The sequence below is a fragment of the Salvia splendens genome, chromosome 14 (genome assembly GCF_004379255.2).
Source record: "Salvia splendens isolate huo1 chromosome 14, SspV2, whole genome shotgun sequence".
NCBI lineage: Eukaryota > Viridiplantae > Streptophyta > Magnoliopsida > Lamiales > Lamiaceae > Salvia > Salvia splendens.
The window spans coordinates 23,589,559-23,610,502 of record NC_056045.1 but is presented as its reverse complement, the minus strand read 5'-3'; the positions used below and the strand labels follow the sequence as shown (position 1 = coordinate 23,610,502).

General features: G+C 40.3%; 2 protein-coding genes across 4 annotated transcripts; both read left to right on the top strand.

The window, feature by feature from the left end:
• Positions 1-374: 374 nt before the first annotated feature.
• LOC121765326 (ABC transporter B family member 1-like) lies at positions 375-6,097 on the top strand. The gene is made up of 10 exons (XM_042161424.1): positions 375-1,128; positions 1,228-1,282; positions 1,368-1,543; positions 1,630-1,830; positions 1,908-2,167; positions 2,273-2,589; positions 2,679-2,902; positions 3,419-3,792; positions 3,885-4,599; positions 4,691-6,097. Exons 1-10 carry the CDS (start codon positions 745-747, stop codon positions 5,918-5,920), a joined length of 3,936 nt encoding a protein of 1,311 aa, XP_042017358.1. The 5' UTR covers positions 375-744; the 3' UTR covers positions 5,921-6,097.
• Positions 6,098-17,007: 10,910 nt separating this feature from the next.
• On the top strand, positions 17,008-19,070 carry LOC121763828 (heavy metal-associated isoprenylated plant protein 5-like). 3 transcript variants are annotated; one of them, XR_006042506.1, is made up of 6 exons: positions 17,008-17,095; positions 17,182-17,302; positions 17,828-18,027; positions 18,093-18,183; positions 18,445-18,916; positions 19,056-19,070. XR_006042506.1 is itself a non-coding variant. In XM_042159911.1 (5 exons), exons 1-5 carry the CDS (start codon positions 17,087-17,089, stop codon positions 18,831-18,833), a joined length of 810 nt encoding a protein of 269 aa, XP_042015845.1. In that variant the 5' UTR covers positions 17,008-17,086; the 3' UTR covers positions 18,834-18,956. The 3 variants fall into 3 exon arrangements, 2 of the variants coding, with proteins under 2 accessions (XP_042015845.1, XP_042015846.1); XM_042159911.1 differs by lacking the exon at positions 19,056-19,070 and having other exon boundaries at positions 18,445-18,956; XM_042159912.1 differs by lacking the exon at positions 19,056-19,070 and having other exon boundaries at positions 17,053-17,095; positions 17,185-17,302; positions 18,445-18,956.
• The last annotated feature ends 1,874 nt before the right edge of the window (positions 19,071-20,944 follow it).

Below are 20,944 nucleotides of genomic sequence, written 5' to 3'. Positions count from 1 at the left end.
TAAATATTAAAAATTCTGCATTGAAATTTTGAATGCTCAATAAACTCAATTAATTATTTATATATATTATCATATGAATTATTATTAAACCATAAACCAAATCGAATTGTCTAAGTATATCGGTAAGGCATCACACCGCACAAGTTAGAGAGTCGAGACACTAACCTATCCATGTTCGGTCCCGGGTGAGGCAAATGCCCTCTTCAAATATGTTGAGTGTGGTAAAAGAGACTGAAACTCTCGAGCTGAAACAGTATTATTTGTGGGGTGCTAAACTTTGAATTGATTCCACCGTCACCCCTCTCATCACATTCACATCACGTCATGCCCCCCTCACTCTTCACTCATCTCTCCCCCCTCTTACTTACTCCACTTCGTTTTTGCTTGCACACAAATTCCTTTTTCTCAAAAACCTGCTTCTTCCTCTTTTCCTTTTTTTTTCCTTTTTCCCTTTTCCTTTTTCTGAACACGTGAAGGTTAAACTGTTTGCATTAGCAGAAATTAGATTGATGCTGTTATTGATCAAAAATTCCTTTCCTATTTAGATATTACTGTAACCAAAAAATAAACAGTGAGTGATGAAAGTGTAGACATTTGAAAAAGAAATGAGTGAGGAAACACCATTATTCCCATAATCGCAATCGAGTGAGTGCGTGTGTGTGTGTGTGTGTGAGAGAGAGAGAAAACAGAGTTTGGGTGATCATATCATATGCAAAGTGTAAGCGTGAAGCCAAACAGAAAAAAATGAGACAAGAAGATGGCGGGGAGATAAAGATGCAGGAGCAATGGAGATGGTCCGACCTCCAAGGCGTCGAGCTCGTCGTTTCATCCCACTCCGACACCTCGCCGCCGCCCAACCTCAACGACGCCTCATCCTCAGCTCCACAGATACCGCCGCCGCCCTCCATGGACCCGGAAAAACCTGTCCCTCCGCCGCCCTCCGTCGCGTTCCGGGAGCTCTTCCGGTTCGCCGACCGGCTCGATTACACGCTGATGACGATCGGCACAATTGGCGCGATTGTCCACGGCAGCTCCCTGCCTCTGTTTCTCAGATTCTTCGCCGATCTTGTTAATTCCTTCGGCTCCAATGCCAATAATGTCGATAAGATGTCGCAGGAGGTGCTCAAGGTCAGTTCATTCCACTAATTTTATGGATTAAGCTTGTTATTTTTTTGTTTTCTAGGTGGAGTTACAGTTTTGTTGTTGTGTGTTGATGGTTATTTGCAGTATGCATTTTACTTTCTTGTAGTTGGAGCTGCTATTTGGGCATCTTCATGGGCAGGTAAACAATTTTACTGCAACAATTTCTGAGGATTGAGTTTTCTTTTTTAAAATGAAAATTAAGGGTAGATTGAATTTTGTTGCAGAGATATCATGTTGGATGTGGAGTGGAGAGAGGCAATCAACAAAGATGAGGATCAGATACTTGGAGGCTGCTCTTAACCAAGACATTCAGTTTTTCGACACCGAGATTCGGACGTCCGACGTCGTTTTCGCCATCAACACTGATGCTGTGATGGTTCAAGATGCCATTAGTGAGAAGGTGGGAGATCCCATCTCAGAATTTATCAAAATTCTTCTGTGTTTTTTTTTTTTTTTTTTTGTGATTGACTTTGAGCTGATTTTCAGTTGGGGAATTTCTTGCATTACATGGCAACCTTTGTGTCTGGATTTGTGGTGGGATTCTCTGCAGTGTGGCAGCTAGCTCTGGTCACTCTTGCTGTAGTTCCTCTCATAGCTGTGATTGGAGCCATTCACACAATCACACTGGCTAAGCTCTCTGGCAAAAGCCAAGAAGCTCTGTCACAAGCTGGAAACATCGCTGAACAGGTATTGGAGATCATCATACTCTACAATGATCTTGTTTTCCTTTTGTTTGTAGCTCTAATGCCAGATTCTGGTTGCAGACGCTTGTCCAAATTCGGACGGTATTGGCATTCGTGGGTGAATCGAGGGCGTTGCAGGACTACTCAGCTGCCCTCAAGGTGTCCCAGAGGATCGGTTACAAGAGTGGATTTTCAAAGGGGATGGGATTAGGAGCTACTTATTTCACTGTGTTTTGTTGCTATGCTCTTCTCCTGTGGTATGGAGGGTATTTGGTTAGGCACCATTACACAAATGGAGGTCTAGCAATTGCGACAATGTTTGCAGTCATGATTGGTGGGCTGTATGTATAGTCGATCTTGAATTTGGTTTATTCTGTTAGAACCCCACTTTGCAAGATTTGATCGCGTGTTGGATGAATCTTGATTTTGGCTCAATTGATGTGCAGGGCTTTAGGCCAGTCTGCTCCAAGCATGGCTGCATTTGCCAAGGCAAGAGTTGCAGCTGCTAAAATCTTCCGTATGATCGACCACAAACCAGCTGTTGAAAGAAACAACGAATCCGGAGTTGAGTTGGAGTCTATAACAGGCCAGATGGAGCTTAGAAACGTCGATTTTGCCTACCCTTCACGGCCGGAGAATCTAGTCCTTAACAACTTCTCTCTAACTGTTCCGGCCGGGAAGACAATCGCCTTGGTCGGCAGCAGTGGATCCGGCAAGAGCACGGTGGTGTCCCTCATTGAGAGATTCTATGACCCTGCCTCCGGTGATGATCAGAAACTATAGTTACATACTTGAATCTTGTCATACTTGAATTTTGTTTAACTGAATATTTGGTTGGAACTACTTAATTAGGCCAAGTTGTGATTGATGGGCATGATATAAAGACATTGAAGTTGAGATGGTTGAGGCAACAGATTGGGCTGGTGAGCCAAGAACCGGCACTCTTTGCCACCACAATCAAAGAAAACATACTGTTGGGAAGGCCAGACGCTAGTTTAGTCGAAGTAGAAGAAGCTTCTAGAGTCGCTAACGCACATTCATTCATCGTCAAGCTTCCAGATGGCTACGACACTCAGGTCAGTATCAACCAGAGTGTATTTTTTAGCAACTCTGCATCACAAACTTATCATCACATGTATTGTAAAAATAAAACTGTCAGTAAAAGAGGGTGCCCTGAAGCAGTGGGCACGGAAGCCTCAATCCTGTGTGTTTTCTGGTCTACCATATTATTCAATTCATGGGAGGTGAATGTGGTCAAGGATCCCATATGTCCTATCTTTTATATTTTTATTAACCCAATGTTTGAATGAAATTAGTTGGTCAACAAAATAGTTAAAAACCTTTTCTTTAATCAAGTCAACACTGTGACAATGCATGTGCAGCAGTTGGTCCAATTTTGTCCACTCATGTCAAAACAATAGCATTTCTCTAGCTAATTATACACAAGACAAGAGTGTGAGTAATTTAATAACGATGGTTCCCATTAAATAAAAAATTGATGGAGGTTTTAGTCCTGGGTTTAGGGTGACAAGTTGTTATTTGATGTAAGCTTCTTGATGTTTGAGTGTGTTTGTGTGTTGTGATGATGACAGGTAGGGGAGAGGGGACTGCAGCTTTCTGGTGGACAGAAGCAGAGAATAGCTATAGCAAGGGCAATGCTCAAGAATCCAGCCATCCTTCTCTTGGATGAGGCAACTAGTGCATTGGATTCCGAATCGGAGAAGCTGGTACAAGAAGCGCTGGATCGTTTCATGATTGGGAGGACTACACTAGTGATCGCTCATCGCCTCTCCACCATCCGGAAAGCTGACCTTGTGGCCGTGCTGCAGCAGGGCAGCGTGTCTGAAATTGGGCCACATGACGAGCTCATCGCCAAAGGCGAAGAGGGTCTCTATGCAAAGCTCATCAGAATGCAAGAAGCAGCTCATGAAGCTGCTGTCAATAGTGCTAGAAAGAGTAGTGCCAGGTGCTTTGCTTTATCCCACATATTTTGTCACAGAATCTAAATATTAGTAATGCTAAAAAATTTCATTTGGATTTTGTGGGTTTCCTTGTTAGGCCTTCTAGTGCAAGAAACTCTGTGAGCTCACCTATCATCACTAGGAATTCGTCATACGGAAGATCGCCTTACTCACGAAGATTGTCGGACTTCTCTACCTCGGACTTAAGCATGTCGATTGATGCAGCATATCCCAGCTACAGGGCAGAGAAGCTTGCATTCAAAGAGCAAGCAAGCTCATTCTTGAGGCTAGCAAAGATGAATTCTCCTGAGTGGGGCTACGCCTTGGTTGGCTCGATTGGGTCTGTGGTCTGTGGCTCTCTGAGCGCACTGTTCGCATATGTGCTGAGCGCCGTGCTTAGCGTCTACTACAATCCGGATCATGCCTACATGATAAGGCAGATTGCAAAATACTGCTACCTTCTGATAGGGGTGTCATCTGCAGCACTGATCTTCAACACATTGCAGCATCTCTTCTGGGACGTGGTGGGGGAGAACTTGACCAAACGCGTTAGGGAGAAGATGCTGGCTGCCGTGCTAAAGAATGAGATTGCGTGGTTTGATGAGGAAGAGAATGAGAGCTCTAGAATTGCTGCACGGCTGGCTCTAGACGCCAACAATGTTAGATCAGCCATTGGTGACAGGATCTCTGTGATCATGCAGAACTCTGCCCTTATGCTTGTGGCCTGCACTGCTGGCTTTGTGCTGCAATGGCGCCTTGCCCTCATCCTCATTGCCGTCTTCCCCGTTGTGGTTGCAGCAACAGTGTTACAGGTTGCTTTTCTATTTGCTTCTCCAATATTTGTGACAAAATTTGAATGTTGAAGTAGTAGTATTAACTTGCATTATTTCAATACTGTCACAGAAAATGTTTATGACTGGATTTTCTGGAGATTTAGAGGCAGCTCATGCCAAGGCCACACAGCTAGCAGGGGAAGCAGTGAGCAATGTGAGAACTGTGGCTGCATTCAACTCAGAGATGAAGATGGTGGGCCTATTCATCAGCAGCCTCGAGCCGCCTCTGCGCCGCTGCTTCTGGAAGGGCCAGATAGCTGGCACTGGCTACGGGCTGGCCCAGTTCGCCCTCTATGCCTCCTACGCCCTCGGCCTCTGGTACGCATCATGGCTCGTCAAGCACGGAATCTCCGATTTCTCGAGCACCATCCGTGTCTTCATGGTGCTCATGGTCTCCGCCAACGGGGCCGCCGAGACTCTCACACTTGCCCCAGACTTCATCAAGGGTGGACGTGCAATGCGGTCCGTCTTCGCTCTCCTGGACCGCCGCACTCAAATTGAGCCGGATGATCCGGAGGGCGTCCCCACCCCGGACTCCATCCGGGGTGAGATCGAGCTGAAGCACGTGGACTTCTACTACCCTAGCCGGCCCCACGTCTCTGTCCTCGGGGAACTCAACCTCCGCGCCCGGGCAGGCAAGACTCTCGCCCTCGTCGGTCCCAGCGGCTCGGGTAAAAGCTCCATCCTCGCCCTCATCCTACGGTTCTACGAGCCTTCCTCAGGCCGCATCCTCGTCGACGGGAAGGACATCCGGAAGTACAACCTGAAGTCGCTGAGGCGCCACATTGCCCTGGTGCAGCAAGAGCCGTGCCTCTTCGCAACCACGATCTACGACAACATCGCCTACGGCCGGGAGCCGGCTCCCACGGAGTCGGAGGTGGTGGAGGCGGCCACATTGGCCAATGCGCACAGGTTCATATCAGCGCTGCCCGACGGCTACAAGACGCACGTCGGGGAGCGAGGGTGCCAGCTCTCGGGTGGGCAGAAGCAGCGGATCGCCATCGCACGAGCCTTCATCAGGAGGGCTGCGGTGATGCTGCTGGACGAGGCAACGAGCGCACTCGATGCTGAGTCGGAGAAGTGCGTGCAGGAGGCGCTCGGACGCGCCTGTGCGGGGAAGACAACGGTCGTCGTCGCTCATAGGCTTTCGACTATTAGAAATGCGCATGTGATCGCAGTTCTTGATGAGGGGAAGGTGGCTGAGCAAGGCTCGCATTCGCATATCTTGAAAAACTATGGAGATGGGATATATGCGCGGATGATACAGCTGCAGAGGCTCACCACTAATCCAACAACCTAGTACAATATCTCTTTCATTAACTATTGCTCTCTTTTTTTATTGGTTTACACTTTTTTGTGTAGTTTAGCTCGTGTATTATCTTATATAGTCTTTTCCTTTTTTCTTTCTGTGCCATTGGATCTATTTATGAATCTAGAATTTGCAATCCAAGATGAATATACAAGAAATTTGAAATGATTGATTGCTGGCAAGGGAATGATCAGTGGAGTATTAATTAGTGTGCTTGCATTGATTGATTATATATAGTCATGTGTAAAATTGTAGTTTATGTGTAAATTTGTAGCATTTAATCTTATGTATTACTATCAAACAAGACCTTATGTAGTAGAGATGATATGGTCTGCGAATAATTTGTTCTATTTCATAATTATATGGTGAAATGATAACAAAGTTAACATTTTATAAAGCAAAAAATATTTCACGAAACCATCAGATAAATTTTCCAAATTCCTTGGTACATGAGGTGGATACTTATTTTGAGAGAAAAAAGGATAGTCCTTTTAAATGGATTGGGGGCAATCTCCAATCCAAATAGTAAATGAAGAGGTAAAGAGAAGTAACTACCATATTTATCTTTTCTTCATAAAATTTCATGCTCCAATGAAAATATTTGAGGAGGTATTATACTTCTTTCATTTTGAGAATGTACCTTTACCTCTTCTTCGTGCAAAAGGTAAAATGTTAGTTATTAATTTTGTTTGCCTCTTTAATTTACTTTCTTTTTTTGGAGTTCATTATATTTTAAGAATGTATAATTACCTTTTTGAGATGGTAAATGATAAATATATCTTCTCAATTTACCTTTTTCTCTTGGAAATGCTCTAAGAAGTACATGTGCATATAATTATTTTTCATTTGAATTAAAGAAAAGGAGATGGAAAAGGAAGAGATGATGAGAATGCAAAAATAGGAAAAAGAGAAAGATGAAAGTGATGGTGTGGAGTATGTTATTAATGGGGATATTGGAAATAGGTACTAAAGTTGTAAAATATAAAATTGATGAATGGCCTCAAATTGATTAAAGGGTGTTGGAATCGTCAAAGACAAACATATCCACATGTCCTAAGATAATCTCTCTATTGAATTTCGGGTCACATTTCTATTGTTTAGTTTTATTCGTTGCATTTGAACTGTAGACTTCATTGTAAAAATCACAAGTTCACATTTAACATGCACTTCAATATCCAAAAAATATGCAATTTGAGTTCGGCACTGATTTTAATGCAAAATTAATAAAGTAAGAGAAATATTGAGAGAAAAAATAAATAAAATATTACTAATGGAGAATGAATCCCACCTTATTAAAGATAAAAGAGATTCCAAAATTAGAAAGTGCATATTATTGTGGAACAGACTAAAAAGAAAAGAATGCATATTATTATTGTGAGACCGATGAAGTACTATGCAAATTAGTATAAGTATACCAAATTATCCCACATGTACTGGGCATAAATTACCGACTCTATCACTTAAAACTTAAAAGTTTATAATTAAATTGCGTCAACTGGTTTATTTTATTTTATTTCCTTAGTACTTTGAAAAAAAAGTTTAGCTGTCGAATTTAACACACCATTCACCAATATTGCTAGTACAACGTGCGTTTTAAATGTCACAATTATATCACGGACTTCCGATTTAGTTTTTGAATTGAACACGTAGAGTCATTTTCTTCTTGTAAAAAATTTGATATTGTGATAATTGCAAAAGGTGGCGTTTTAAAAGTCACACTGAAATCACAAATTTGGAATATAGTGTTATTAACCAAAAACAAAATAGCCACGACTCCACAAGCATATTGGACTGGATTGCATTCTGGGCTGCGGACAGTTGTATTTACGTCTGAATGAAAAATCTGGCTACGAACGAATTTGAGTTGTGATGATTCGATAAAAATACAAAGATTTCGTGAATATCGTTTTCAATCAAAAAGAAAGAGGAGATGCATACATACATACATACATACAGGAAAAACAAAAAATCTACAGAAATCAGTGCAAGTTCATTATTCATCAAATACAGAGTTGAGTTTAATTTTGTTTATCACGGACATATTTGAGTTCGTTTCACTGAAAATTACTACTATATTTTAAGCTCAAATTGAAGTTAGTTGTAATCTAATGGAACAAAGTTCATGATATAAAAATTACTACCTCCGTCCCATATTAAATATCACATTTTACCATTTCGGTCTATCCCATAATAAGAGTCATATTTCATTTTTATCATAAATGATAAGTAGATTCCACATTTCACCAATCAATTTTACTCACATTTTATTATAAAACTAATATATATAAGTGAGATCCATAGTGCACTAATTTATTCAACTCATTTTTCTTTACATTTTTTAAAATCTGCTCCCACACTAAATATGACATTTAATATGGGACGGAGCTAGTATTAAATAGTTTTGCAATGGATGAGACCCAATCTTACTTTTAACCAAATTAATTAAGCTCAAATGAATGCAGAACTAGAAGCCAAATAAATAGGCTCAATCTATAACAACATTAATTTAGTCTAGTCAATAATATGTATATAAATAAATATCGAGAAGAATTCACACCACAGCACTGAATTATTTGAATATATTAGGGAAATATTAAAAAATACTGGAGTATAATTTTTCGTGAACTAAGTAATACCATAATGTTGGACATTAGAATTCACGTCAACCTGAAGAATTTATTATTTGGGGAGTAGGGGGAGAATACAGTAAAATGCGATAGTACCAATCTTTAGTAGTAGGACACAATATCACAACTAGCAACTCCATATCTAATCTCAAATTGCGACATATATTAATTATGTAACTTGTATGTCGACCAATGAATCTATGTGGCCTTTAATATATTTGATTTATATATTATTGTCTCTTAATTTAGGAACATAGGTGTTGGAAAAAGGAATCATAAATGACCGCCCTCATTTATTACAGTGGAGTTCCTAAATAGCCGCTCATATTCATTAGAGTGTAGAGTTCCTAGTGTGGTGTAGTTTCAATACGCATTTATTGTTGTACTCAAAGGGACTCAAATCTCCCTATAAATACTAGGGAGATGAGCATTTCATATCAACAAAAAAATCATACAAGAAACATATCTTTCTACCTTCTACTTTCAAAATGTCTTACCAATCTTTCCATACCTCTCTCGATTACCATATTTAAGATGGTATCAGAGCAGGAAATCAAAAAAACAAAACCTCAAATGGAGGTCAGGCAAATATACACCCTCGAGCTATTGATCGAGACAATTTCAAATCTAATTGATTTGTATAAAGCCAGCACAAATGAGAACCAAAATTCCTACCTTGTCATCAAGGCTGCCGATGCAGCAACAACCACGAGCAACAACCACGAGCCACTGCCGATGCAGAAATCCCCAAATATTGTTAGCAAAAAAATAAGGAAACCAATTATGTTAATGACTCCAACTCGACTCCCCGCGAAGAAAGTAGCGACTCAAAATTTGGGCGAGCGGCGAGGACCGATTAACCACCGCTGACAAGGGAGCCGAGAGGAGGAAGACCGGCGGCCAGTTTCTCATCGGAAATCACAAATTTGAAGCGGCTGCGGTTGAGTGGGAACGATGAGGGAGTTTTAACCTTCATCCAAAATTGCCAAATGCCCCCCCAATTCCAAGCCCCTCTAAAAATATACCCAACTCACCTCTCACTTTCCAAAATGGTCCCCAAACTCCCAGACATTCTCAAAATATACCACACTCACCTCTCACTTTCCGAAATGGTCCCCAAACTCCTAGACACACTAAAAAAACACCCCAGATGTCCCAAAAATATCATAAAAGCGCCCCCCAAGTGGTCAAAAATGCCTCCATCTTTCAAAAATTTGAAAATTCCGTGCATAAATTCTTTTCAACCTCTTGCGTACTCGTCATCCTCCCACATAGGACCTAAAGACTACCACTGGATTTTTGACTGTGGGGCAACCGATACCATGTCCTTTGATGCATCAGACTTCCTCGATATTTCTCAATCCACAAAAAATTTTGTCCAAACAGCCAGTGGGGAGTTAGCACAAGTAGAGGGGGCAGGAACTGTCACTATCTCACCAACCCTTCGCCTCTCGAACTGTCTTTATGTTCCTTCATTATCCCACAAACTTTTGTCTGGTAGTCATGTAACAAGAGATCTCAACTGCAAATTACTAATGCAGCCTCATTTGTGTATGTTATAGGATATCAAGACGGGGACGATAGTTGGGTGTGGCACTGAGCGACATGGATTGTACTACATGGATGAGATAGCCCAACAGAGTACTGCGATGCTAACTCGCGGACTAACTGACAGACAGATTTGGCTCTTGCATCGCCGGTTAGGGAACCCATCCATAAGTTATCTTCGCCTACTCTTTCCTGAGTTATTTTCTTGTATGCATGTTTTGAATTGTGAAACTTGTGTTTTAGCAAAAAGTCACAGACATTCATTCAAATTAAACAACACTAGAGATAAATCACCTTTTGCTTTGGTTCACTCTGAGGTGTGGGGCCCTGCTCCGATTACTGGAGGACAAGGTTTTCGATATTTTTTGTTGTTTATTGATGATTTTTCGCGTATGACTTGAGTTTATTTTTTGAAAACAAAATCAGAAGTTTTCGAGAAATTTACTGAGTTCTATCGTCTTGTCCAAACCCAAATATAACTCTAGAATTCAAATCCTTACATCTGATAATGGGAGGGAATACGTGAACTCTAAGATGACATCTTTCTTCACTGAAAATGGCCTTGTCCACCAAACTTCATGTGCCTATCACCAGAGCAAAATGGGGTAGCCGAGCGGAAAAATCGATATATCCTAGAAATCACTCGTGCCCTCCTCATTGAATCAAACATCCCAAAATCCTTCTGGCCAGGAGCCATCGCAACTTCCGTCTATCTCTTAAATCGTCTTCCCACATGGATCCTTAACTTTAAAACTCCTCTAGAGGTCTTCTCTTCCCAAAACTCGGTACCATCATCCCTCCATCTCGACCCCAAAATTTTTGGTTGTACCGTGTTTTTCCACATCCCCAAACATGACCGTGACAAATTCTCACCTTGTGCAGTCAAATGTGTCTTCTTGGGATATGGAAAAAATCAAAAAGGTTGTCGATGCTATGACCCTTCGACAGATCGTATGTACACAACTATGAACTGCGACTTTGTTGAAAGCGAATATTTCTATAGCCAATCTAGCGGTCAGGGGGGAGTAAGTTAGAAAACTCGAGTAGTGACGCACTAAATTGGCTACCTCTTTGGGGAGAAACCATTCAGGGGGAGGGAGAGAACAACCAAACAAATGAATCGGACCAAAATACTGTCACAGAAGTTGGTCCAATAGAGGAAGTTAGCAGTACCATCGGGCAGTCAAATCCCCAAGAACATAATGTGTCGCTTCAGGATCATACCGAGCTATCTGACCAGTCGTTGAATCCTGAGGTAAAAACATCTGATCCCAATATTGGTACCCTACTTGAAACCACTGACAGTGACATGGAAAACAGAAGTGATACAAATGAGCCATACTAAATACAGATGGTTCAATCGAGAGATACAAGGCAAGATTGGTTGCTAAGGGATACTCAGGTGTATGGAGTAGACTACGAACAAACTTTCTCCTCGGTGGCCATACTAAATACAGTAAGAGCACTTCTATCTGTAGCTGCATGTAAGGAATGACCATTATACCAGTTTGATGTTACAAATGCCTTCCTTCATGGAGAACTTGAGAAAGACAAAGAAGTCTACATGGAGGTCCCCCCAGGTTTTTGTGAAGAATTTGGAAAAGGACAGGTGTGCTGACTGGGGAAGACTCTTTATGGGTTGAAGCAATCCCCCAGAGTGTGGTTCGGAAGATTTTGCCAGGCAATGTTTAAACATGGCTTCAAACAAAGCCATTCAGATCACACACTATTCCTAAAGAAGAGGAATGGCAAAATGACGTGTCTAATAATCTATGTTGACTACATGATCATAACAAGAGATGATGCCGAGGAAATCAAAAATCTAAAGGAGAATCTTTTCAGGGAGTTTGAAATGAAGGACTTGGGAGCTTTAAAGTACTTCATAGGAATTGAAGTGTTGGGATCCAAGCACGGAATATTCCTAAGACAAAAGAAGTATGTTCTTGACATGCTAGCAGAAACGGGCCTACTGGACTGCAAACCTGCTGAAACGCCAATGGTACCCGACCATGGATTAAAGATTGTGGATGGAGCCAAGCCTACAGACTGTGAAAGATATCAACGGTTAGTAGGTAAACTTATCTATCTTTCTCATACAAAACCCGACATCACATATGCAGTTGGAGTTGTCAGTCAATTCATGCATCAGCCTCAGGAAGACCATATGGATGCTGTCATGGGAATTGTGAGATATCTAAAGGGAACAGTCGGTTATGGGGTATTCTTAGAAAACAAGGAAGACTTGGAAATTGATGGATACACCGATGCAGATTGGGCAAGCAATCCAGTCGATAGAAAATCCACTGGAGGATATTTTACCTTTGTTGGGGGAAACCTAGTCACTTGGAGAAGCAAGAAGCAAAAAGTTGTAGCATTATCAAGTGCAGAAGCAGAATTTCGAGGGATCAGAAGTGGCCTGATGGAGATACTTTGGCTTAGGAGGTTGTTAACAGAAATCGGCTTCCCCCCTTCACGGAAAAGTAAACTTTTCTGTGACAATAAATCGGCAATCAGCATTTCAGAGAACCCAGTACAACATGACAGAACGAAACTCGTCGAAGTCGATCGTCACTTCATCAAGGAAAAAATTGAAAGCGGCATCATCGAATTTCCATTCGTCCGATCTGAGGAACAACTTGCAGACATGCTAACCAAGGCATTGAGTCCTAAAGTCTTCAAAGAATTTCTGGGCAAGTTGAGTATCGGAGATACCGTTGCTCAACTTGAGGGGGAGTGTTGGAAAAAGGAATCATAAATGGCCGCCTTCATTCATTACAGTGGAGTTCCTAGATAGCCGCCCATATTCATTAGAGTGTAGAGTTCCTAGTGTGGTGTAGTTCCAATACGCATTTATTGTTGTACTCAAAGGGACTCAAATCTCCCTATAAATACTAGGGAGATGAGCATTTCATATCAACAAGAAAAACATACAAGAAACATATCTTTCTACCTTCTACTTTCAAAATATCTTACTAATCTTTCCATACCTCTCTCGATAACCATCTTTAAGAATAGGTATAAACATTTTATTAGCTTCGTAGATATTCATTCATGCTATATTACTTAGTGAGATTCGCCTTAAATTTACACAGTAACTTTAATGATAGATAATGAAGTTAGGTCATAGCCACTAAGTTTAATCCATATTACTAGTATGATTTTATTTTGTTGAATTTTGTAGAAAAAAAAAGAATTAGAGTCCGGATTGTGAGTTTTACAAGGCTGATGGTTTGCCGAGCTCGCGGTCCGAGCCATTTGCAGTCAAAGATCAAAAAGTTGTTCGCGGTCCGGGTGCTGCAAAGTTGCTGAAAGGATATGAGCTAGATTAGATTAATATGGATTAAATAATTATAGTTGGGCTACAATTATAATTAGTCCATAAGCCCAACAATCATGAAACCCTAATGACTCTTTGTCTATATAATGGTTATTTATTCTCCATTGTGGGAGATGAGAAATATCGTAACATTAGAGAGAAAATACGTAAAGCTTTGTAGAGAATTCCTAGCTTTCTCTATAGAGCGATTGTACCGAGGAATTGTTCCTGCATCGGATCAGAATACACGTGGACCTCGATAGTAGTGGATTCAACTTGCAGGACACAATCGTAGAAGAAAACACAACAACAAGTAAGATTTAGTTCCGTTGTGTATTACGTGCTCAACTTGCAATATGATTATGAATCTAGATCTGTTATTCTTGTCTGCAATTTCCGCTGCGCTCATTAGATGAATACAAGAATTCCTAACAGTTGCTACCAAATTTTTGTTAATTAGATAAAAATTCCGATTTGTTAAGACCATCCACAATAGGCGCCCAGCAACCGCCCAGCCGAGCGCCGGCGCTGGGCGGTCTATTGCAGCCGCCCAGCGGCTGAGTGGAGAGAGAAACCGCACAGCGCTGGGCGGTTATGTGGCGCTGGGCGGTCGGCTGGGCGGTCCGTTCGGCGCTATTGCAGCGCCCGGATCGCCCAGCGCACCGCCTAGCGCGAAAAAATAAATTTTTTTTTCGAAACACTATATATACGCGCTTTGTTAGTCATTTTCATTCGCACGACTTGTTTTAACGAGTACTCTCTCTATCTTAATTTCTGTTCAAGATCAACAACGCAAAATGAGTAATGCTGGTGGTAGTAGTGGTGGTAGCGGAGGGGATGCTGAGGAGTACGAACGTCGAATGGCCGAGGCGTTGGACGCTTATACGACCAACGCGATAAACCAATGGATGGAAAGGGCCTTGCAGCCGGCGATACCTCGACCTCCCCCAGTGGTCCACCGCCGCAGTGTGATTGATCGGGATCACGTAGCTGCACATCAGCGCCTATACGAAGACTACTTCGCACAGGAGCCTCGGTTCAACGCCAACCTTTTCAGGCGTCGTTTTAGGATGACCAGGAACCTGTTTATGCGTATTGTCAACGCTTTGGAGTCTCGATATCTGTATTTCCGCTTCAGACACGATGCGTCTGGCAGACCCGGCCACACACCTATTCAAAAGTGCACTGCGGCAATCCGGCAGTTGGCCTACGGAGGCGCGGCAGACATGTGGGACGAGTATCTCCATATCGGTGAGACGACTGCCTTGCAATGTCTGAAGAATTTCTGTCTGGGAGTGATAGAAGTATTCGGTGATCAGTATCTGCGAAAGCCTACCCCCGAAGACTGCCAAGATCTGTTGCGGATGCACGGGAGTCAGCATGGGTTCCCGGGTATGTTAGGTAGCATAGATTGTATGCATTGGGACTGGAAGAACTGTCCCGCAGGATTTAATTGAAGAGTTATGGGCACGGAGGATTGACCGCCATTAGTTTTTTTTAATTATGTAATTTTTTTTAATTAATGTACTTTTTATATTTTATTAATATTAGTGAATTTTCTCGTTTTTGTGTCGTAAATTTAATTCCGTATATTGTGTGATTTTTAATTATTTCATTTTGTATATATTTGTTAATAATGATGTGGATAGTATGTGGTTGGGCTATGGCTGGGCTATGACTGGGCTATTTGCTTGTTTTGATGATGTGGCAGGAGGATTTTTAGTGCTGATGATGTGGCAGTGGCTGGGCTATGGCTGGGCTATTGCTGGGCTATTGCTGGGCTATTCCTATTGTGGATGGCCTAAAGGACAATAATACAGTAGTAGACAATTGGTTTTTTTCCCAATAGGACAAAATTAGGAGGAAAAATGAAAAACATGTCATGGATTAGTCAAGATTAGCTGGATTTGAAATGAATTCCATGTCTAATCATGACTCGTGACTCTCATGCCCACTCACATCCATACATGATACATACATGCATCCGTATATTACTCCATCTGTTCCATAATAATAGAGTCATTTCCCTTGTTTAGTAAAGGTCAACACATTTCTCCACACCTATTTTACTCCCTCTTACATTATTCTCTCTTCATCTCTCTACTTTTTTTCATTTTCCACTTTATTCTCCATTTACTTAACTCACCTAACACATTTTTTCTTAATCTCCATGCAGAAAAGAAACGTCTCCATTATTGTGGAACGGAGGGATTAATATTTAGAGTGAACTACACAAATGGTACCTGATCTTTTATTTTCGCACATAAATGGTACCTGATTTTTATTTTATATCGTTTTTGGTACCTATAAATCACATTTTTTGTACCTGATGCAATTTCCACCCCAAAATACCCTCTAAACAAATACATTTTCCCATTTGTATCATTAGGGATGTTTTGGGCATACAAAAAATTACTACCAAAAGTGATATTATAATATCTTCTCTCAGTTTTCTTCACTCTTTATACTATTATTATTAATTAATATTATTATTGTTATGTTATAAATTAATAATTAATTTATTTTTAATATCATCCAAATATAATTTATTAAAATTATAGTCATAATTTTATTTAGTTATTATTATTATAATATTATTATCACAATACTAAAAGCTAGTACTATTAATTAATAAATAATTATAGTATAATTATTTAAATTATGAATCATATAATATTATATAATAAAAACTATTTTTGGTATTATTATTAATAATATTATTATTATTATTATTTTATATTAAATTAAATTAATAACTAATTAATATATTCGTAATAAAAATTTAAAATTGTGAATTGTATTCATAATGATATAAACAATTGAATATTTTTAGATAGGTGTTTCAACCCTTAAATGAGTATAAAATAATTTAATTAAAAATATTCAATTAATTTAAATAATTAATTTAATTAGGTTTTTTGTTCTGATTTATATTATAGATGCAATTAGATGTATGTATAAAATAATAGAAAGAAAGAAAATAAAGAAGAGAAAAGAAAAAAGATGAAACACAAACTAAGGATAAAAAAGAAAGAAGAAAGGAAGATAAAATAAAAAGAAAGAAGAAAATGAAAAAAAGAAAAAGAACAAAAGAAGAAAAAAGAAATTAAAAAGGAAGAAAAAAGAAATCACATGATTTGTACTATTTAATTGAAATTTCTAAAAATATCCTCCCTAACTAAAAAATTATATGTTTGGTACTTAGGGTTATTTTTGTCACAGGGTACCAAAAACGATACTCCCTCCGTCCCGGATAATTTGTCTCATTTTATCATTTTGGTCCGCCCCATATAATTTGTCTTATTTCATTTTTACCATTTTTTGTAGTGGACCACATATTTCACTAACTCATTCCCAGTCACATTTTATTATAAAACTAATTTATAAAAGTAGTACCCACAGTCCACTAACTTTTTCAACTCACTTTTCATTACATTTATTAAAACTCGTGCCCGGTCAAAGTGAGACGAATTATCCGGGACGGAGAGAGTATAAAATAAATATCAGGTACTATTCATGATGTATTTTGTTTTTCTAAAATATATCCTGGCCCCACATGACTTGTACAAAAACTCTGCTCTATATATCTCAGAGATTGCCACCCTTCCTCTCTTCAGACAAATATTTACTCCCAAAAAAACCAGAAAATCATAATTATTGCAGCAAATGGGCGAGGTAATTAATCTCCGATTATCCCTTAATTATCACAATCCTTAGCCTCCCGTTTTGTACTCATTGTGATGATGAGTGTGTGTTTTCAGAAGGTTGCAGAAAAGAATGAAGGAGAGAAAAGAGTGGGTCCCATCACGGTGGTGTTGAAGTTGGATCTACATTGCCAAGGCTGTGCCAAAAAAGTCAGACGCTCCGTTGCCCATTTACAAGGTACTACTAATTAATTATCAATACGTAAATCTTTAGTGTTAGTTGCACAAGATTTGCAGTGGAATAAAAATTAGGTGGCATAGTTTGTAATAAATATTACTCCTAGTGTGGTTGGTGAAATGTGATTTCGTTGATAAATGATAATACTAATTAATGGAAATTTAGTTAGCTTTTACCAACTCTATGCCACACGAACGCTTACAAATCATTATTTTCTAATTATTTCAGTATGTGCATGACGAGATTCATTCATGTATTTAGTAGATGCTATTAAAATAGAAAATGAGTGAATAAAAAGCAATATGTGAAATGGTGAAATCGGATTTCTGTATTTGTTCGTTACCAAAGTTGTTTCTATTTACCGTTGGTTTCAATTAATTGAAATTTAATTGAAAACAAAATAATAGTAAATGAAATTGGAGTTTAGCTAAAGTTACATAGCAGCAGACATGATAAGGCTGAAGGCGCAATCATGAGCCCCCATCTGTAGGGACCGTGGTAATAATTGCAGTCCAATTTGTGAAGGTGTGGAGACGGTGAAGGCAGACTGTGACGCAAAGAGATTGACTGTGACGGGAAATGTGGACCCCCTTTGGCTCCGGGAAAAGCTTGAAATCAAGACCAAGAAGAAGGTCGACCTTATCTCTCCTCACCCCAACAACGCCGCCGCTGTCGGAGCTAATCACAAGATACCCCACCCTGTTGATACTAACAGACCCAAAAAGGTATTAATTAGTCAATTAATTCTTTTTTATTTGTTTATTTTATGCTGGTTGTTATATAATTTCAGGCTGTTGTTAGCACCGTGACAATGAAAACCAAACTGCACTGTGACGAATGCGCGGATAAAATCAAACGGATTATAATTAAGAATTTTGATGGTGAGTTAGGTTCCTATCTACTTGCATTATTTTATTTTATTTTATTTTATTTTGTCCTACTATGCGCGCATATTTATTACTACTACTCCACTATTTAAAATAATAGAGTTGTGACATTGATAGGAGTGTTAATCCGTAGTATAAAATGTGAATTTCATAAAATAATACGTAGATGTCCCTAATCATTTTAATTAGTATAAAAATGTAGTCCATAATTTATTTTCACTAACAACTGATTCATGGTAAATTTCATTATGACAGGCATTGATTCACTAGCAACTGATTTGCAAAGGTCTTTAATAATAGTGATCGGAACGATGGACGTGAATGATTTGGTTACATATCTAAGAGAGAAGCTAAAAAGAGGAGTAGAGATTGTTACTCCAAAGAAGGCCGATGGCGAAGTTGCAGCCGTGGACGGAGAACAAGAAAACAAAGGCAAGAAAAGCGACATCGTTGGAGAAAGTGGTGCTAAGCAAAAAGAGGGTGGCGGCGCCGAATCAAAACTAGTGGTTGCCGGCGGAGGCCAAACTAAGGTGGAGAAGAGCAAGATGGAGTATCATAGTAGTTACAACCCACAAACGCACTATGCCATGCCGATGGTGATGCACAACCAAAATTATGGGCATCAAGATTATAGCAATATGTGATGAATCGGCGAATTTTTGATGGTGATGAATGCAGGAAGATGCAGATCACGACACAGAGATTTTACGTGGTTCGATTTACTGAGGTAAATCTACGTCCACGGGAAGAAATGAGGGCAGAGTTGTATTGCTTGATCTGTTTTCTTACAGCTTACAATACAGACTTGCTATTTTGTATTTTATCTCTAGAAAGCAAGAGAGTCTAACCCTATCTATCTGATCTAGGTTCTATTTATACATTAAACCAAGATCGTGGCATGCAGCCATTTACTAGGTAGTGGATGTCGTGGAGATCGTGGCGATCTTGCATGGGTCCACTATCCTGCATGAGTTAATGACTGCTTGACACCACTAAATAGATCGTGGGTGTAGTGGAGGTGGAAATCCTGCATGAGTCCACTATCTCCTAGTTCGGTCGAATACTGAGACCGAACTGCTGAATTATTGCCGAGCAGCTTTTGCCGATCTGAGAGTAGAGCTTGATGCCGACCTGAGAGCAGAGTTTGATTGGTTGGCTTTTACCGAGCTGTAGGCTGGGGCCGAACTCTTTGGTTGTGCCGAACTGAACTCTTTAGTCATGCCGGACTGATACTCTTTAGTCATGCCGAACTGATACTCTTTCTTGGGCTTTAGGCTGATGGGCTTTACTGCTGTTGGGCTTGTTTAGTACGTACTCCATCACTACCCCCCCCGGAAAGCGAAGTGAATTACTTCGGCATTCTGGATAAAGGTACGGGGTAAGTCGATGTTTGTCCTTGGTCTTATGAAGTGAACTCTTCTTTGACCGGACTCGTCTTTGGTCTGATGAAATAAACATCTTTGACCGGACTCGTCTTTGGTCTGATGAAATAAACATCTTTGCCCGGACTCGTCTTTTGGTCTGATGAAATAAACATCTTTGACCGGACTCGTCTTTGGTCTGATGAAATAAACATCTTTGACCGGACTAAGCTTGTGTCCTAATTTGGCGAGTTTTATCGCTCGGATCGGACTTTCCGTTGTCCTAATTTGGGGATCGGACTTTCCCTTGTCCTAATTCGGCGAGTTTTATCGCGTGGATCGGACTTTCCCTTGTCCTAATTCAGGCAAGTTTTATCGCGTGAATCGGACTTTTGTTGCAGTTCGTTTCAGACGAAGTGCTTGATTTTTAAGCCGAATTGTGGTCTTGTATCCTCTTTAGAAGCTTGGACTTCACAATCGTTGGCTTATTGCAGCTCGTTTCAGACGAACTGCTTGTTTAAGCTGAATTGTGGTCTTGTATCTTCTGTAGAAGCTTTGACTCACAATCGTTGGCTTGTTGCAGCTCGTTTCAGACGAACTGCTTGTTTAAGCTGAATTGTGGTCTTGTATCTTCTGTAGAAGCTTTGACTCACAATCGTTGGCTTGTATATGTTCTAAGAAGGGGATCAGCCTTCGAAGAACAAGATACCTCAGTAACATTTGTAAGAGACGACACGCACATAGACAGACAAAACGCATATAGACAAATAAAAAGCACATAGAGACAAACAAAAACCAAGTAAACCAAATAAAGCACATTGACCGAACAGGACTCAAGACTGACTGACCGGACTCTCTTACAAATGGAACTTTTTGAGGTTGGAAATGTGCCATGTTCGGGGTACCTGTTCTCCTGACATGTGAGCCAATTTGTAAGACCCTTTGCCGAGGACTTCTGACACCCGATACGGACCTTCCCATGTGGGTTCGAGCTTGCCCAGCTTTTCTGCTCGGCTTACTTCGTTGTTTCTCAAAACGAGATCTCCCACTTGAAATTGCAGCTTCTTCACCCTTTGGTTGTAATACCGGGCTACTTGCTCCTTGTACTTGGCTGCTTTTATGCATGCCAATTCTCTTCTTTCTTCGGCAAAATCTAGCTCGGCTCTCAGTCCGTCGTCATTCATTTCTGCTGAGAAATTTAGAGTTCGGGGACTGGGTACGCCGATCTCCACCGGAATTACGGCTTCAGTGCCGTACACCAGACTGTACGGAGTTTCACCGTTGGAGGTTGTGGGTGTAGTTCGGTAGGACCATAGGACTTGAGGGAGATTTTCTACCCATTGTCCTTTGGCTTGTTCTAACCGAGCTTTTAACCCTTTCACCAGGATACGATT